Source organism: Miniopterus schreibersii (assembly GCF_964146895.1).
Source record: "Miniopterus schreibersii genome assembly, chromosome: 8".
Classification (NCBI taxonomy): Eukaryota; Metazoa; Chordata; class Mammalia; order Chiroptera; family Miniopteridae; genus Miniopterus; species Miniopterus schreibersii.
Window position 1 is genome coordinate 10,400,485 of NC_138109.1, and position 18,902 is coordinate 10,419,386.

The 18,902-nt window shown below is 39.3% G+C and overlaps 1 protein-coding gene across 31 annotated transcripts in view; it reads left to right on the forward strand.

The window, feature by feature from the left end:
* EIF4G3 (eukaryotic translation initiation factor 4 gamma 3) overlaps positions 1-18,902 on the forward strand; it is a 234,008-nt gene that overhangs the window by 197,990 nt on the left and 17,116 nt on the right. For all 31 annotated transcript variants that reach the window (XM_081145840.1, XM_081145844.1, XM_081145846.1 and 28 more), the window contains 7 exons: positions 257-389; positions 3,685-3,779; positions 5,544-5,637; positions 6,946-7,063; positions 8,888-9,108; positions 10,750-10,865; positions 16,195-16,367. In XM_081145840.1, the coding sequence (XP_081001966.1) occupies positions 257-389; positions 3,685-3,779; positions 5,544-5,637; positions 6,946-7,063; positions 8,888-9,108; positions 10,750-10,865; positions 16,195-16,367 (950 nt within the window). The remainder of the gene's footprint in view (positions 1-256; positions 390-3,684; positions 3,780-5,543; positions 5,638-6,945; positions 7,064-8,887; positions 9,109-10,749; positions 10,866-16,194; positions 16,368-18,902) is intronic.

An 18,902-nucleotide genomic window follows, 5' to 3' on the forward strand; every position in this document is an offset into this window, starting at 1 on the left:
TGTCTTTTTGCCCGCTGGCTGCCGAAGTGCTCAGTGTACAGTAGAACTACAGGGTGAGCGAGAGACTGTAACCCTTTAGCTCTAATCCCTGAACTGCACATAGTGCCATCTGCAAGACAGGTGGAAAACTGCCGAAGTAACAGGTTTTGTAAGTATATTGCACTTTTCCAGCAGTGAAAAGTATAAAGTAGATTCTAAATTTTTTAATTTTTCTTTTTAGTTACCTGGCTGATAACCTTTTTTTCTCCCTTTATAGTGTAATTGGGTATCTCGAAGAGCAGATCAAGGACCTAAAACTATTGAGCAGATTCACAAAGAGGCTAAAATAGAAGAACAAGAGGAGCAAAGGAAGGTCCAGCAGCTCATGACCAAAGAGAAGAGAAGACCAGGTGAGGGTGAGGTCCCCGGCACTAGAGCACGTAGGAGCTTGAGGGACAGGTGTTAAGAATTCCATATTTAGATGTTAAATGAAATCAGAATATAACCCAGAGAACAGAGTGGCAATTGATAAAGTGAAGTTTCACCTGGAGACGGGTTATTGAGTAAAAGCAGCAAATGCAAAAACTAAACATGGTTTCTTGGACTATTTCAGAGTCAATAATCAACACCGTATTGAACATCTTCTATATACTCAGTATTGATGAGGGATATAAAAAGATGTGGAAGATACTGTTCCTTCCCTGTAGAAACTTATAGTTTTATCTGGGAAGGCAAAACTAATAAAGGGAACATTTGTCAAGCAAATGGAAGATATTACCAATTATGAGATGTATTCTCCATTAAAGTTATTAAAATTCAGAGAACAGAGAGAGAAAACTGGGAGACATCTTTATTTGAGGAAGGGACACTTGAACTGGCTCTTGATGGATGGTAGATATTTGGAAGGGAAGGAAGAATTTTAGTTACGAAATTAAAATAAACATATTGTAAAGAGGAATAAAACCTGATTGGGAAAAACTTTGTTCAGAACAAGTGAGAAAATGTTTGTCTGGAAGTGTGTAGCTAGATTAAGAATTGAGTTGATTTGGTAGACATTAAGAAGTCATTGTGCCCGGCCGGGTGTGGCTCAGCGGTTAAGCGTTGACCTAGGATCCAGGCGACCAGGGTTCGATTCCCGGTCGGGGCACATGCCCATGTTGCAGGCTGCAGCCGATCAATGACTCTCTCATCATTGATGTTTCTATCTCTCTCTCTTCCTCTCTCTGAAATCAATAAAGATATATTTAAAAAAAAAAAAAAAAGAAGTCATTGTAAGTTTTTTAGCAAAGGAGTAATGTCCTGTTGGAGGCATGTAAATAAAATCAATCTGTTGCTTTTCACATGATGAATTGGGGGTCTCTGAACTCAGAAATCTTGCTGTTGCTGAAATCCTATGTGGAAGGAGTTGAGAGACTTAGCAGCAATCGGAGTAAAAAGGAAGAAACAGGAAAATAAATGAAAGATGAAATAAAAGGGAAAATAGAAAGTCCATAGACTAAGTTTAGCAACGTTGGAAGAGGAAACCTTTTTCAGAGGGAAATGATATTTCTTCAAAGCCTGCTTGTTTTGAGATGACAATAGGGCATCCAATTGGGAATGCTCGTTCGTCCACTGTGCAGTTAAGTGAGCCGGCCAGTGACTGGATCAGATAGTATAGTGGTTGAGAGCATAGGCTCCAGAGCCAAACTGTCTAGGTTTGAATTTCAGCTCTCTGACACCCTAGCTGTATGACCGTGCACAAGTCACTTAATCTGTAAAATGGATCTGAGGAATTTGTGTGAGGATGAAGTGAGATAGTATATGTAACATGGTAAGTGTAACAACCAGCACTAGTAAATACTCAATAATCACTAGCTGATATTTATCACAGACACAGTAGATCTCATAGTGAAGTTATGAGAGATTCATGCAGGGAAGGGTCCTTTTAAGTTTCATGGGACACCACGCCTACCTTCCTACCCTAGTACCTAGCACAATCCCTTTCAGGTAATGGCTTTAATTTATTATCCAGATAGATTGAGAGGGGAAAGAGGAAAGCCTAATCCATGGAGGATGTATCCATAGTTGACTAAAGGAAGGAAAGAATTCTTGGAAAAGTGACAGATAAAGAGCAAGTAGAGGAAGGAGTGTGTACTGGGCTGTAAGTGTCGTAGAAACAAGGAAAGAGCAAGTCTGCTCATGAGCCGTAAAATAAGCACAGAGAAAATCAAGAAGTGTGAGGATGAGAGATGTTTTTGAGTAGGTAGTTTGGCGGTCTTTCATTCATCCGTTCAACAAATACTGAGTGCCTTCCACTTAACGAGAGAGGAAAGTCAGTTCCCTCATGCAGTTTACATCTTTCTGGGGGGAAAAGACAATAAACAAATACTTAAGTACAAATATTTGTCAGATAAATTTGTTCTGTAGAAGCAAATTAAGCAGAGAGGTAGTGGGGAGTGCAAGGCTTTGTGGGTAGAAGTTACAATTTTTAAAAAATGTTTCATTGATTTTTGTAGAGAGAGAAAGAGAGAGGGAAATAGAAACATTGATGAAAGAGAAGCATCAGCACCCATCTGCTGCCTCCTTCACGACCCCCACTGGTGATCGAGCCCGCAACCCAGGCCTGTGCCCTAAACCGGGAATCAAACTGGTGACTGGTGGCGTCCTGGTGCATGGGTTAATGCTCAGCCACTGGGCCATACTGGCTGGGTGAGGTTGCAATTTTAAATAGGGAAATTGGGGAGCTTATGAAAGTTGGCATTGTTTGAGCAAGTGAGGAAGTTAAGTCATGTGTACATATGTGAGGAACAGGGGTTCTAGGCAAAGGAGAATAGAGGAAGCACAAAGTCCCTGAAACAGCCTTGTCAAGGAACAGCAAGGCTGCCAGTGTAGCTGGATCAAATGGTATAGGAGGTAGAGTGCAGAAGACGGGGTCTGAGAGGTAGAGGGCCAGCTTATTTAGAGCTTGGGGGCCACTTATAAGGAATCTTTTTCTCTGAGTGAAATGGAGAGAGAACAGAAGTGTTTTGAGCAGAGAAGTGCCATAGGACCTGGGTTGTGCTTTACAAGGGTCACACTGACTGCCATGATGAAAACAGATGACAAAGCAGGGACTCCATTAAAGAGATTTTTGTACTAATTGAGGAAATGTTTCTGGGTTACACCAAATTGGTAGTGTTGGTAGTGGTTAGAAGGTGCTAGATGCTGAATATATTGTAATGGTTAAACTGACAAGATCTGCTAATAGATGGATACAAAGTGTGAGAGAGAGGAGTCATGGCTTTCTGCCTGAGAAGCTGAACGGTTGGAGAAGCAGGTTTTGGGGGATGATTGACTCATGCTATCATTTGACACCATTAAATGAAATAAACTTTGAAATAAAGAATTTCCATCTGACTTCTCCCAAAGTGTTCTAATCATTAACTTTATCAACATAATCATTAATCTGTAAAAACTAGCTTTGGCCCTCCCTTATCTCTATTCATTTGTATCAGTTGATTTCAAGGCCATTGATGTTTTATGGGAGATCCAATATAAGCAGAGTGCTTCTGCTTAATACTTTCATGTTGTGGCTGTTAAAGAGACTGTCAACAATGCCTTAACCATTTCTTTTGTTTTTTTCTTTGGTTTTGATTGGAGCTGCTGAGTTGACACTATTGCTCACTCTTTCACTGTCAAACTGACTTAAGACAGATGAGAGACGGGCTCACTCTGTTTTCCTGGCAGGCGTCCAGAGAGTGGATGAAGGTGGGTGGAACACTGTACAAGGGGCCAAGAACAGTCGGGTACTGGACCCCTCGAAATTCCTGAAAATCACTAAGGTGAGTGTTACATTTAAAGCACAGCAACAACTTTAAAACATGACTGTCCAAATTACTTATTGCTCATATAAAATAGCCATAATGCAGATTTTATGGGGTGGTTTTTTTCTGCAAGTTTAAGTCTAGCCGTGAAAAGAATTAGTGGTTTGCTCTAAGGCCTAAAAAAATAGCAGAGGACCTACTAAAAATCATTCTGTGGTAAATATTTAAAATACTCTGTTTAATTCCCTTTCTCTTGAGAACCCATGAGCAGTAAGAGGAAAGCATTTTCTCCTAGCAGATGTTTTCAGCAGAAGTTGATCACTGTAAGTAGGGTAAAGAATGTAGAGAAAGCAGAATTACATTTTGTGAAAGTGGAGACCTGGATAGCCCAGCAGGTTTGGGAGATTATTTGCAAGTCTAGTTTGATCCTTAGTTATAATGCACTTCCCCTTATCCTGAAAATTGGCAGCCTGCCACTAGGATACTAAAGACAATAAAGCTAATGTGAAAACATCAAATGAAAGAAGATAATTGAAAAAAGAAAACAGACTTTGATAAAATTGTAAGAAGATAGGATATGTCTTGAAATCTTTATGGTTTTGTCAAAGCAGTGCTTCAGGATAAACCATTATGTCTCTGGATCTCTCTTGATGTTAATTAGCTAGGATTCTATTCTTAAAGATTCTGGTACATTCTTCCAGTTGTTTATGTCTCAATGCAGGAATTCCATTGCTGAATACAACTTGACTCCCATCCACTTTCATTTCCAGCAAGAGAGGGTTTTAACCAAGATCTTACGTTTAAAGAATTCCCCCAACATCAGCCCAGTTATCTTTGAAAATTTTATCAGTACTTAGTAATAACATTTGTCTGTTTTTTTAAATATTGTTCCTGTGAATAGACACTATAAAAAAGAATAGTGCTGGTATTAAACCTACAACGTTATTTCCTTAATATTTTGAAAAATACGTAAATTGTTTTTTAATTAATTTTTGTATATTCAGATAGTTGTAATATACCTAAGTATCCTAGAAAAAGGTCAAGACCATTAAACAAATTCACTGTTAACTGGGATAGATATATGTAAAAGTACATCATATAGCAAGACAGCACTGTCAGAATACCGTAATACCTTTGTTACAAAGAGCTGCATTACAGCCTTTGGGTTGTATATGTCTTGTGTTACCTTGTAATTCTGTTCACTTGCACTAAAAATGTGCATGGAGGGTTAGACCTAAAAGATAACAGGGACCTTAATTCCCCATCTAAGTCGATTTTTGTTTTTCTTGTTCCCGGTTATTGAATACTCCCAGTCCACCTCTCCATCCTTAGCCTCAGGCTGTACCAGGCTTTGCAAAAACGTGAAATCTTTCTGTCTTTTTACCTGTTTCCTCACAATCATATGAAGAGATTAATGAGTTTATTTTGTAGTATTTGTGTATTCCATTTTTATTTTTTAAATCACTGGGCGTTAGTATACAAAGAGGAACCATTAGAAACTGCTTACAATTTAGCAAACTGGCACACCATCTAGAGGACTTGAATGCATTCTCCAGACCGAGCAGTGGTTTCACGTTGTGTTTTGTGAAAGTTGGATTCCAAGGAAGTGCTTCAGGGACCACAGGAATCCACTTTAATGTGAACAGCTCCAATTTATGTTTCTTAAATAGGCATTCTAACAAAATTTTGTTGCTAAAATTGATTTTACTGCACTGAAAATAAAAACAAAAACGATTCTTCTAGAATATATCCTGGAAATGACTCTTGTCACTTATATTACAGCCCACAATTGATGAGAAAATTCAGCTGGTGCCTAAAGCACAGCTGGGTAGTTGGGGTAAAGGCAGCAGCGGTGGAGCAAAGGCAAGCGAGACTGGTAAGCGTGGAGTGTCCCTTCTCAGGAACCTAGCTGTGGTCCTTTAGCATTCATCCTACAGCACATTCCCACATCATTTAAAAATGACTTTAGGAAAGGATCTATAGACTAATCATGCCCAAACTTACTGGTGACCCTTTCTAACATTATTTCTTCCTCAGTAGTGATCCTTATGTGTTGTTTTTTTAAAGGGAAAATTTTTTTTAATTTTTAGTATTTAGACTATTTTAAGACTTTAATCTCTTAGGCTCCTTTCTTGTTGTTGTTCACAAATTCAGTATCGTTACAGAAATTACTGGGACCCCAAATTAAAAGGTAAACTCACTTTGCTGAGAAAAAGAATGTTAATAACCAGAGCATTTAAATTTCAGGGTGTTGTAAAAAGAATTAGATTGAAATAGTTTTCCAAATCTTTTATCAAGTCATATTTTGTGAGAAATTTGACATTAGGACTATAATGTTTAGACCATCACAAACACATGTTAAAAGCTGAAGAAGCCCTATGGAAAAAATAAAAACGTCATTGTTAACCTTCCTTCCGTAATTCCCATCTACTAAGTAATTTTGACCTTTTTTCTTTAAATTAAAAAAATTGTTACTCATTTAAACTTACATGCATAGTTTTACATAAATGAGATCATAACATTTAGTTACTGTTTTTAAGTGAAATATAGTTGATCCTTAAACAACTTAGAGTTTAGGGGTATCCCATCCCCACCCCATACAGTTGAAAATCAATGTATAACTTCTGACTCACCAAAAACATAAGTTGTGCCTTTGTATCCATGGGGAACTGGTTCCAGGCCCCTGTGCAGATACCAAAGTCCCGAATGTTCAAGCTCCCTGTATAATAAAATGGTGTAGGTCAGTGCATACAGTTGTCCCTCCGTATCTGTAGACTCCCACCCGTGGATCAAAAGCAGTACAGGTATTTATTTAAAAGTCCATGTGTAAGTGTGCCCACACCATTCAAATCTGTGTTGTTCAAGGGTCAACTGTATTTTGGTTTTGTTTTGTTTGCCTCAGTCCTTTCCCTGTTTATCACTCCCACCCCTATGAACCCCCTAGGATAATTAAAGGAGCAAGAACTAATTATTGTAATGAGCGAAGATTTCTAAATTTTTTTTTCATACAATTCTAACACTCTGCTTCTCAGAATATGGTCTGTGGACCAGGAGATTGACATCACCTTGTCAGGCACATTAGAAATGCCTAGTCTCAGCCCCCACCCTAGGGAGGCAGATGAATTAGAAGCTGCGTTTTAACCACGTGATTTGTTTTGTTTTTTTCAATCCTTAATACCTATAGATGCCTTACGGTCAAGTGCTTCCAGTTTAAACAGATTCTCTGCTTTGCAACCTCCAGCACCCTCAGGGTCTACATCATCCGCACCTTTAGAGTTTGATTCCCGGAGGACCTTAACCAGGTAAGAAGTCTGCTGTCCGTGTTAACTCAAGACTCACCTGCTCATTACTGTGTCTGTCTGTCTCTCTCTCACATGCACACACACGTGCTGACACAGATTATGATAGTGATCCCTACGGATGGATTTCTGTTGCCCCTAAGGTTGATTGCCTTTTCCTTTTCCTCCTTCAGTCTTCACATTCTATAATTTCCAAGATAAAAACAAAATTGGGCGGTAGATTTGGGATGGGATGGAAAGGAAGAGTAAATTAATCTGGCAGTTACCTAATGGTTTGCTCCTAAAGAAAGCCAGGCTGACTCAAAAGTCCTGGGGGCTGTGTGGAGCTCTCCAGACTAACACCTCAGGATGCTCTAGATTACTTTAGCAACCTCAAGCATGGGGATTAGAGGGCATGACAGCCCACCCACACACCTCTCTGTCACAGTTCTTCAAGTTATATTTGAGGTTATCTTTTTTTTCTCACTATTACATATTCTATCTTTCGACTTGTTTTTGTAGGAGTCATACAGTCGAGTTCTGTTGGCTAGTCTCTGGAGAATTGATGAGGACCTGTGGTATATGACAGAACAAAAAAAAATTCTTTTTATCCTCACTCGAGGATATGTTTTTATTGATCTTTAGAGACAGAGAGAGAGAGAAACATTGGTCAGTTGCCTCCCATACACGCCCTGACCGGGGAGCGAACCTGCTGCCTTTTGATGTGCAGGACAATGCTCCAAGCCACTGAGTCACCTGGCCAGGGCCAGAACAAAATTTTTTATATAAGCACCTTTAGAGCTGAAGTTTCTTTATGCTCTCAAACTTTTGTTTTTTACTAATATAATGTTTGCGTAGGTAGACTTTCTAAACTATGTAACTGTTTCCTTGGCATCTGAAACAAAATATGCTTAGCACAAGTCAACTTTTTAATGAAGACTTGGATTGTCATTGAGCACCAGTTGTGCTATTGACGTCTTTGTGGCTCTTTGCTTTGCCATAAGTTTCCCCTGATGGCTCTGCTGTTTTATAGTATGTTTGTTTTTTTACAGTGGTTAGACTGTTGTCACACCTCTCCCTCATGCCTCCCTTTTAATTAATTTGCTGCTTCTGGTTGCCATGGGTAAGGAGCTGTTTGCCCAGCTAGTTAGAATTATCTAAAAGAAGACTAAATAGGGAAATGAGAGTCTCTCTTAAAATGAATAAAGTGCCTGGCCGGTGTTCTCAGCGGTTGAGCATCAACCTAGGATACAGGAGATCCCGGTTCAATTCCCAGTCAGGGCACATGCCCGGGTTGCGGGCTCGATCCCGTCGGGGTCATGCAGGAGGCAGCTGATCAATGACTCTCATCATTGATGTTTCTGTCTCTCTCTCTCCCTCTCCCTTCCGCTCTCTGAAATCAATAAAAAAAAATTTTAATAAAATAAAATGTATAAAGTATGTGATATTGGCTATTCAAAAATTACTTCTATTTGGTTCTCAGATATTTTCCATATAGTTGAAGTTTCTGAATAAAGTATAATTTCTAAGTAGTGATACCATGTTCTTTTGGTATTATTTCCCTTTCATTTAGCTCATATATTCACCACTGTCTTCTTAATTGGTAAAAGGTTTTAAAAAATAAAACAAAGAGTTGCCATTGTCATTTTAAAATTTTAAGTCGTATCCCTTTAACATTTAAGAGAAAATATAAAGCTATCTTAATATTCTTCTTTTAAAGCACTGATATTACATGTTTTTATAAATAATTACACTTTGCATATTTGAGAAAGTCGTAGTGTTACTTTATAATTAAATACATGGGAGATGAGTGACTTTCTTTTGAAGAATGTTGTTTTGTCTTTTAAGTCGTGGCAGCATGGGCAGGGAGAAGAATGACAAGCCCCTTCCATGTGCAACTGTTCGTCCCAACACTTTCATGAGGGGCAGCAGCAGTAAAGACCTGTTAGACAATCAGTCTCAGGAAGAGCAGCGGAGAGAGATGCTAGAGACAGTGAAACAACTCACAGGAGGCATGGATGTGGAAAGGAGCATCACTGAGGCTGACCGAAACAAAACCAGGGAAGCAGGTGAGAGACTTTATATGAGCGAATACAGGCAAAGATTTGGGCTTTCAGTTTGGAAGGAAAAATATAAAGAAGACTGTGTGTCTAAGCAGGTTTCTTGATAACAGTACACGCAGCAGCACCTGAACAGTTAAAGGCATCCTCAGTTTTGTATTCCATCCCCAGGTATCCCTTTGTTCAGCGATCTGTAAATTTTCTTCTTTCTCTCTTAAATGTGATGATGGTAGGGTCCTCTTGCTGTATGGTAAGCGATCTGAATTTCTTACACGTTCCCTGCATAACACCCCCCTGTGCAGTAGAGAGCTTATGCTCTTGTAGGGCCCCTCAAAGGTACGGAAATTCTGACATTGAGCCACTGCAAGGCAAATCAGAGAGGGAGTATCAGATTGTCTTCTGTTACCTTCATCTTCCTTGGTGACCTCCATGGGTTCTGTGCATGTTTAGCATGTGTATGTTTCGTGGAACAACTCAGATAATGCTCTAAAAATTGCCATGTGTTTAACCTCTCTGTGTTGCAGTTTCCTCATTTGCTACATGGGGATAAGTGTAGGGTTATTATGAAGATTAAATGGGAAGTCAATACATGTAACTACCTAGAATATTATTTGAAAAATGCAAAGTTTTCAAAAGATACTAGAGGTCATAATGATGATGATAATGACGGTGATGGAAAGTAGTTCAAAGTTAATTTTTAGCATCTTTTAACTCTTAATCTTGAAGTAATACTGGTTGTTTATAACATTTCTATAACGTTCAGATTTGTTTTACTATTTAAATTGTGTCTTCTAACTATAATTTCTAAATGGATTTTAGAAGCAAGTTGAAATATCTTCTCCCAGCTAAGAGACCAGGTCTTTCAGCTTTGAGGACGTGTGCTTTTCTCATCTGTGCTAGGTATTTGGGAACATAGTAAAACAGGGAGTGGAAATAACGCACGGTGACTAATGTAGCACAGCTGCCCTTTGCATGTGTATGGTCGCGGTCACTTGTCCATTCACCACGTGCACATTGAGCAACTGGTGGCTTATTACCTATAAGTACAAACTGAGAAAAAGGCTATTAAGGAAAGGAACACAGTTCTAAGGGAGTACTTAACAAAGGAACTACCTAGAATTCACAGAGTGATATCGGGGAAGGCTTCCCTAAAGTCTGAAGGACCAATAGGAGTTAAAACAGATTTGTAGGGAGGGACAGGTGTGGAACAGAGAGACAGACAGAGGAAGTACCATGAGCAAAGTGGTAACAGGCAAAACCATGTCATGTTCAAGCAATTGCCGAAGGCCAGTGTGGCTAAAGCTCTGTGCACGATGTGCAGGCCTCGTGTGCTTTCCATCATTGAAGCAATGGAGAGGAATCAGAGCATAGAAAGGAACAAAGAAACTTGAATTATAAAAGTTTATCATGTCCCTGTATCCTTTCAGTTGTCCTGGGTCATGGAGTTACTTAGTGTATATCTATTCTAAAATACATGTTTCTGTATTCTGCTTTTAGCGTCTTGCTTTGTCAAATTTGTATCTGTTTTTAATGCCTTTATTGAAAAAAGCGATGTAACAACATGTAAACATGATCAACCATGATCCCACCATTTTAATTATAATTTTTGTTGTTTTTACTTTCTCACTTTTTTTTAAACCTCACTGATAGTGAAACCAGAAATTCCAACAACATCAGCCCCTGACAAGCCTTCATTGTCAGAAGAGGAAATGGAGAGGAAGTCCAGATCTATCATTGATGAATTTCTACACATTAATGATTTTAAGGTAAATGAGATTTTTTTTTTTAAAAGAAAGCAACAACAGAGAAAGCCCTATGACAGACATAGTAACTTCGTTCTGGTCCGAATCATTTACCATTGTGAACTGAGAAGACTTAAGAGTGTGTGATCCAAGTCCTACACAGTTCAATTTGCAGAACCCCAATACATTCCTACCAGTTACTCTGTTTTAAATTGATAGTATATAGTTCACAAGATCAAGTGGCAGGAAGAAAGAATGGGTACCCATCCATCCCCACTGTGGGGTAACCAAATTGATATTAATGAACAAAAACAACATATTATTATTATGAGGCATTTCTGGCTTCCTGTATATTACTTCTCCTGATCTTTATTGTCAGTTTATCATCATTCTTATATTAACTTTACAGTATGGCTGGCATCACTTTTTATTTCATAAAGAGAAAACTGAGGCACAGAGGAGTGAGCAATGCGCCAGAGTCAGACAGCCTAAGAGAAACATTTCAAGACATAGCTTTGCCTTTGCCCTTTAGCCTGAGCTTCTCTTTGATCTTCACTTTAAGATGGTAGTGAATAGCTAGAATACTGTCCAGCTTCATGAGCCCTACAGTCCAGTGGCAGAGACAGACCATAAACAGGTAGCTCCGCAAATACTTGTTTATTGTTAATGCTCACCTGAAGATATTTTTCCCATTGCTTTTCAGAGAGTAGAAGGGAAGGAGCGGGGTAGGGAGGGAGAGAGAGGGAGAGGCAGTGGGGGAGAGAAACATTGATGTGAGAAAGACGCATCGACTGCTTGCCTCCCACATGCGCCCCGGCCAGGGCCAGGGAATCAAACCTGTGACCATTAGGTGTGCAGACCAATGCTCTAACCATTGGGCCACAGCAGCCAGGACTACAAACACATATTTAAATTGTAGCTATAATAAATGCTAGTAGTGCCTGGCTGGGCATGGCTCAGCGATTGAGCAACGACCTAGGATCCAGGAGATCACGGTTCAATTCCCCGTCTGGGCACAAAGCCAGGTTGCAGGCTCGATCCCCAGTCGGGGTCATGCAGGAGGCAGCCAATCAATGACGACACTCTCATCATTGATGTTTCTCTCTCTCTCTCCCCCTCTCCCTTCTCTGAAATCAATAAAGATATATAATAGATGATGATAGATAGATAGATAGATAGATAGATAGATAGATAGATAGATAGATAGATAGATGATGATAGATAGATAGATAGATAGATAGATAGATAGATAGATAGATAGATAGATAGATAGATAGGATAGATTAGATGATAGATAGATGATAGATAGATAGATAGATAGATAGATAGATAGATAGATAGATAGATAGATAGATAGATGAGAGAGATAGATAGATAGATAAATGCTAGTAGACCTATTTAGGGTCTTAGGAGAGATCACATAATAAGATCTAATTTAGGGATCTTAAGTAAGCAAACTTGTTAAAAATATTTGTTAGGTCCTGGCTGGTGTGGCTCAGTGGTTAGAGCATCCGCCCACACAATGAATGGTCATGGGTATAATTCCCAGTCAAGGGCACATACTTGCATTGTGGGTGCGCTCCTGCCCCCAGTCGAGGCGCATGCAGGAGGCAACCAGTTGATGTGTCTGTCTCCCCCTCCTTTCCCTTCCACTCTCTAAAAAGCAGTGGAAAAAATATCCTCAGATAAGGATTAACTCTCTCTCTCTCTATATATATATATATATTAAGTACTTTTGCTTTGGCATATATGATTAAAAATTCTTTCAAGCTTACATGTTCTCTTCACAACCTAGTTATTATCTGCTTTCCATACAAAAAAGCAGCTTGGTTAGCTATAGCCCAGCCTTCTAAAAACCTTAAGCTCTGAAATTGTCCTGTAGCGGAAAAGACTCTGGCCGTACACCGGAGGAGGCGAAGGGAGACCTTTATTCACGCATGCGGTCCCAGAGGAGGCAGTCTCCAAATTCTGGGCCCCGAACAAAGGGCTTGGGGCAGCTTTATAGGGTTGGAGGTCGGGCCTGCTTGTGACGCAAAAATAGTGGGTGGGATTCCAGAGGTCAGATAAGGTTACAGATACGTTCAGGCCGGTAATCTGATACCTGAAATGGGGAATCTTCCTAAAATGGTGGCGCTTCCTGCCTCAGTCCAAACTTCAGAAGAAGTAGGAAGGAATTTTCATGACAAGCAGATTGGAGAAGAGGACTTTGCAGAAGCCCTTGAGAACCAGCAAAAATAAATGAACATTAACAGAAAAGAGCCAAAGTATACACTTCGTATACTGGACTTTGTTACTTAGAGTCTTAAAAAGGAGTCTTATTATTCTAACCTGGTAGCACAGCATTTTTCTTGCATGGAAGTAGAGAAATGTGAAAGACAAGAAAGAAGAAAGGCTAAGAAAGATGAAGAACAAAGGTGATCAGGAAGAAAGCAGTGGAGACTGGCTTTAGAAATAAATCTGAGAGATGTACAAAGCCAGTGAGCAGTAAGTACTATGAAAGAGGGAAGGTGACCCTCTGGTGGGCCACAGATCTAGGGAGAAAAAGACCTTAGTAACACTTAAGTGCAACAAGAGGACCTAAGATGCATCGTTAGCCCTCCGTCAGTCAGTCCTGCATTATGGAAGGGACAGTAGGGTATAACTTAGGGATTGCGTTTAGTAATGTACGAGACAGCTCTGCTGCAGAGTGGCACTGAGAACCAGGTAATAGTGCCGGACGGAGTGAGCTCTTACTATGTGCTAGGTGGTTTTCTACACATTTTGTGTGTATTGGTTTATTTAATTCTCATAACACTTTCTGGCGTTAGTATTATTATAATAGCCATTTTTATAGATTAGGAAACTGAGATGCAAAGAGGTAAAGTAACTTGCTCTAAGTTATATTGTTGATAGGTGGCAGACTCAGTATTCAAAGGCAGGCTGCTAGCTTTAGAGCATAAACTATACTTTATCTTATTAACTTTAAGGTATTAGTATATCTTAAAGGCTTACAGAGCTCATCCTAAGGAAGACTTTTTTCCTAACATCTTAATAGATGCTATGATTATTAACAGTAATAAAAAGTAATATTCATTGAGCTTTTGTTTTGTACTTGGCAGCATGTCAGGTCCTTTTATATATATTTTATATTTAATCTTCACTGCAACCCTATATTAGGAAGTCAATGCTGAGAGATTAAATTACACTTCTCAACTCACACAGTAGTGACAGAGCCAGGATTCAAACCTACATTTAAAATGTCTGACTCCACGGATGTATCTTTATTGAGTACCTAAAGTGTGCTGGCCACATTTTAGGGAATACTGCCTGGGTATACTGTAGTATATGTACTGAGCAACCTAGTCTGTTTTTAATTGGTTTTTTATTGGGAAATACAGGCAAAGCTGCCCTAAAGATAGGTAATAAATAAATAAACAGATATCAAAAAAATTATGTTTTGGTGCAGAGAAGTAAAATTAGGTGATATGAGAGTCCCTGGTTGCTCAGTCACAGAGACAATAGGAGGCTTCATTTCAGCTGAGAGCACACAAAAAGAAAAATCCAACCATGAGAAAATCGGGGAGAAGGGCAAGATTATGAACTGCTGTGACGTTAGAAGTACTATGATGTAGTTAGTTGACCCTCTGCAGATTCATGAATAAATTCCCATTGGAAGACACTTTCTTAATCACTTCAGGTTAAATACTGAGGATTGAATACTTGTATTCCTTTCCACTCCCTCCAGAAAAGGCATTATAATGATGATGGTGCTCTTAAAAGGAAGCAAAACCCCCCAGGGATAAGAAGCATAGGGAATAGATAGGAACGTCCTGGCCGGTAGAAATCAGGATGAATGGTAATTTGTTCAGCAGGCTTTGAATGTGTACGAGGTACAGATGGAGCTGGAAACAGAAGGATTGAGTGGTTAAAAGTGTGTATAAGAAACAGCTTATATGACATTTGGCCTGAATGCTTCAGAAATGCCAGTGTCATAAAAGGACAAAAAAGACAGGACTGATACAGATAAAAGGAGTCTAAAGAGATATAACATAGGATGTCGAGTTTTTAATTGAATCCAAAACAAGAAGCTATATTGAACATTTGGGAGCAATTGTGGAAGTTCAAATATGCACTATATATGTTGGATAATACTTGTGTTAACTATTGTATGAATGTTAAGTTTCTTATATAGAGAGAATAGATGAATCTAACAATAGATGAATCTCAGTTGAAGTGAAGATGTGATGTCTAGGTTTACGTTGTACTGGTTTTTTTTCAATCATTTCCATGGTTTTTTTTTAATTAAATATATCTTTTTTTATTGACTTCAGAGAGAGAAAGGGAGAGAGAAACATCAATGAGAGAGTTGTCATTGATCGGCTTCCTCCTGCACACCCCCAACTGGGGATGGAGCCCGCAACCCGGGCATGTGCCCTGACCAGGAATCGAACCTCGATGTCCTGGATCCTAGGTCGATGCTCAACCGCTGAGCATCGGCTGTATTGCTGTACTACTCTTTAATTTGTCTGTAATTTGAAATTTTTCTGGATAAAAAGTTGATGTGGGAGGGTATTAAATAAAGTGGCAGAGGGGCAGTAAAGCAGCAGTGAGATACCTAGATGTCCTTACCCCCTTCTTCAGTTAGGAGGCTGCCCTCACGTGCACCTCCGCGCCTCCCCCTCCCCCCGAAGAGCTGCTCTCTTTAGAGGTGAAACCAAAGGAGCCTATACTCAAAATTGAGATAGGTGAGGACAGGGTAGCACACTGCTATATTGGTGACTCCACGACCCTGGCTGCCAGGCTTTTACCCTCCACTCCAAATACATGGCCCTAGCCAGATCGCCCCATGGTAAGAACCCCAAGAACTTCATAAAAGTTTTTAGTATTTAAGCTAACTGTATTAACTTTCCTATGAAAGAAGACCTTTTTTGTTGAAGATTTTGCAAATATTAACATACCCAAACAGAATTACCTCAGTTGCCATTTTAAGTAAAGCCTCTGAATCATGACATTGAATTTCTATCTTATAATATACCATTTTCAGGTTTTTAAATGATCATAAAATAGGCAAAGATTGTGTGGAAAAATACATTTTTGTCTCTGGTCCTTTGAGTGATCTTTAATAAAATTGTTAACCTAAACACATTTGCTTTATAAAGATACATTTCTTTTGTTTTGAAATATGACTAATATTGCCCATATCAGCCTGCATTTTACTGAGCTGTATTAATGTTTTAAAAACTATGTGTGAAAAGTGTCTTGTTTGTGGCGCTTTCTACTGAGTGTGTCATAAGTAAAAGATCTTTAACTTACTTTAACACTCTGGTAATGCTATCTAGATTTGGGGGTAAGCTTTCATTTGCTGTTTGAACAGGAAGCCATGCAGTGTGTGGAGGAGCTGAATGCCCAGGGCCCGCTACATGTGTTTGTGAGACTGGGAGTTGAGTCCACCCTGGAAAGGAGCCAGATCACCAGGGATCACATGGGCCAGTTACTATATCACCTGGTGCACTCAGAGAAGCTCAGCAAACAGGACTTTTTCAAAGGGTCAGTATCCTCCTCAAGAGTGGTATTCATTTACTAGGCTCTTGACTAGTTCATTTTAAAAATACATATCTATTTTAGGTTTTTAGCTTTTTTCATAGATTAAATTGTGTCTACTCTAATATGTTCATGTGTAATATTGATAATATGTTGGTTAGTATGATGGTATTTGTAGACTGTGCTAGAGCATAAAGGAAAGAGGGAAGGGGGGTGGAGGGTGGGAAGAGATTAACAAAAGAAGTTATATGCATAACCCATGGACACAGTCAATAACAGGGTGAAGGCCTGGGGAGGGGGTGGAAGCGAAGTGGAGGGGGTCAATTGAGGGGGAGGGGAATGGGACACCTGTAAATACTCTCAATAGTAAAGATAAATTTAAAAAATAATAATAAAGATAAAATTCTCAAAAAAAAAAATTACTCATTTGATTTTGTGAGGAAAGATGGCATTGTCCTCAAGGTTCTAGAAACTGTATACTTGCCCCTAGGATCATTAAAAAGTTGTCTTTCAGCCATAAGCTAGATTTCCCTGAATTCAGTGACTGGCTAGATTAAGGCCATCTGACCCAGGTAACTTAATAAGAAACTGGCAAAGGTTGCTGTGGCTGTTGGTCTTTAAGGCCAGAGTTGTTTCCCAGTTTTAAAAGAAAAATATATTGTTCACTTCAGCAGCTAGCCAGTATAAAAACAATGCAGGGTATACACACCTACGCGAACAAATTGAGGTCTGCCCCCTAGCCAACTTGAAACTAGTTTCAAGCCCCTAGAAACTACATTTGCAATAACTATTATATTATTTTATAAATAACTTGCTTTTTACCCAGATATTATGATAGATTCACCAGAAAATTTTGGAAATGAGAATGCTGGATTATTATTTATCATTTTATGTCTCTCTCCAAACTATACTCAGAAATTGATTCATATCTGGAAAGACCCCAAGAAGTGTCGTCTAGCTCCATCAGCTTTACTTCACCTTGTGAGATGCTAGCTTGGTTTCTAGGCTGTCTCAGACACTTGCATTTCCCTTTGTTGGTTCCCCTGAGGAAAAAGTGTCAGTCATGGTGTCCACACTCTTATTGGTGCTGCAGCTGCTGCTGGCAGTACTACCACAACCGTTTCTTTAGACTGAAAATGAGATTAACACTTCTGTGTCTCAGTAACTACTTCGTATTTCTCTCTTTTTACTTCCGTCTGCAGCTAGAGATAATGCAGTGGCTCCAGGCCTAGCTTTTAATACTAAATTAGACCTAACCAGACCACCCTTAGTCCAGGACCCCTACAAAAACCCCTCTTCCTCCCTAAATGGAGAGGCCTGGCAATTTTTTTCTAAGATGGGAACAAAAGAATAGTTTCATGTCTTTATCCACAAAGAGACTTCTTGCAGATAGATCAGAGTTTCCCAATTACTTCTAAAGTCCAAGTTATAAATAGTTCATACTGTCCAGAGAGGCCAGTTCATTGGAGCCGTGGAAATGCCCTAAGTCTTTTGTCTCTTTAGTTCCAACATCCAAAGATTCCTGTTTTTACATAGCATTGTTGGGGGGGAGCACCTAAGGCCAGCTTCCTAGGATGCTGCTACTGCTTGGACACCAACTTTTGAGCAGTCATCGAAGCTGTTTCTGCCTAGCTTCCCAAGCCAGCCATTTCTCCTGCAGTTCCTTTTCAGGCTTGTAGTGCTCCTAAATATTGTTAGATTAGACAAAAGTTTCAAGTAGGCTCTTTGTGTCAAGTTGTTTTTAAATAAAGCTTAGATCCTTTGGAACTTTCCTTATTAGATGCTATATCAACTCTGAGCATAACAGTTGCCATATTTAAAACACATCTCGACAAAGACAACATCAAGCCATCCTCTTAGAATTTTCAGGACCTGAATCTGAATGCTTTATGATGGAAATTAAATTAGGTAGGTAGGTAGGTCAATGCATTTCAAGCAGTGTTGATACAATCATTTTATATCCTGGCTTTAGAAGACTCTTTTTTAAGTGTTTAGTAAAGGTAGTTGAGTGCAGTTTACTATTAGCCACGGAATTGGAAGCACTTTGAAAGTGTAATAAACAAATGAAATCCAGGATGGTAAAAATTGGAGTTGACGGTAAACAAAATATGTTTCCTTTAGGAGGCTTGATGTATTAGTATTTCACTTTGAGAAGTGTTGGAGAGGAAATTCTTGTCTCCTCCTTGACTACCTTTAGGGAACTTTGGCACTTCTGCCTTGTAGAGTTCCACTATGGCAGTTCTGCCTTGGGAAGAAGATACAGTACAGAGCTTACACAGACACGCATACTAAGGTTCAAGTGCCAAATTGCGGAGGTGCCAGTGGACAGTGAAGACCCTATTTGCTCACATAGGTAGGATCTAGATTAGATAGTCTTTGTTGTGTTAACCCTTTGAAGATGATATGCGTATAAGAAGGCTTTGCGTCTTCTTTTATTTCTCCCTTTTACCTGTAGTTAGATTCTTACGATTAGTCATAATAATCTTGATCAATCCGATTTTTAGACGCCTTTACTATGTTTCCCTTATTTATCTGTAGCCA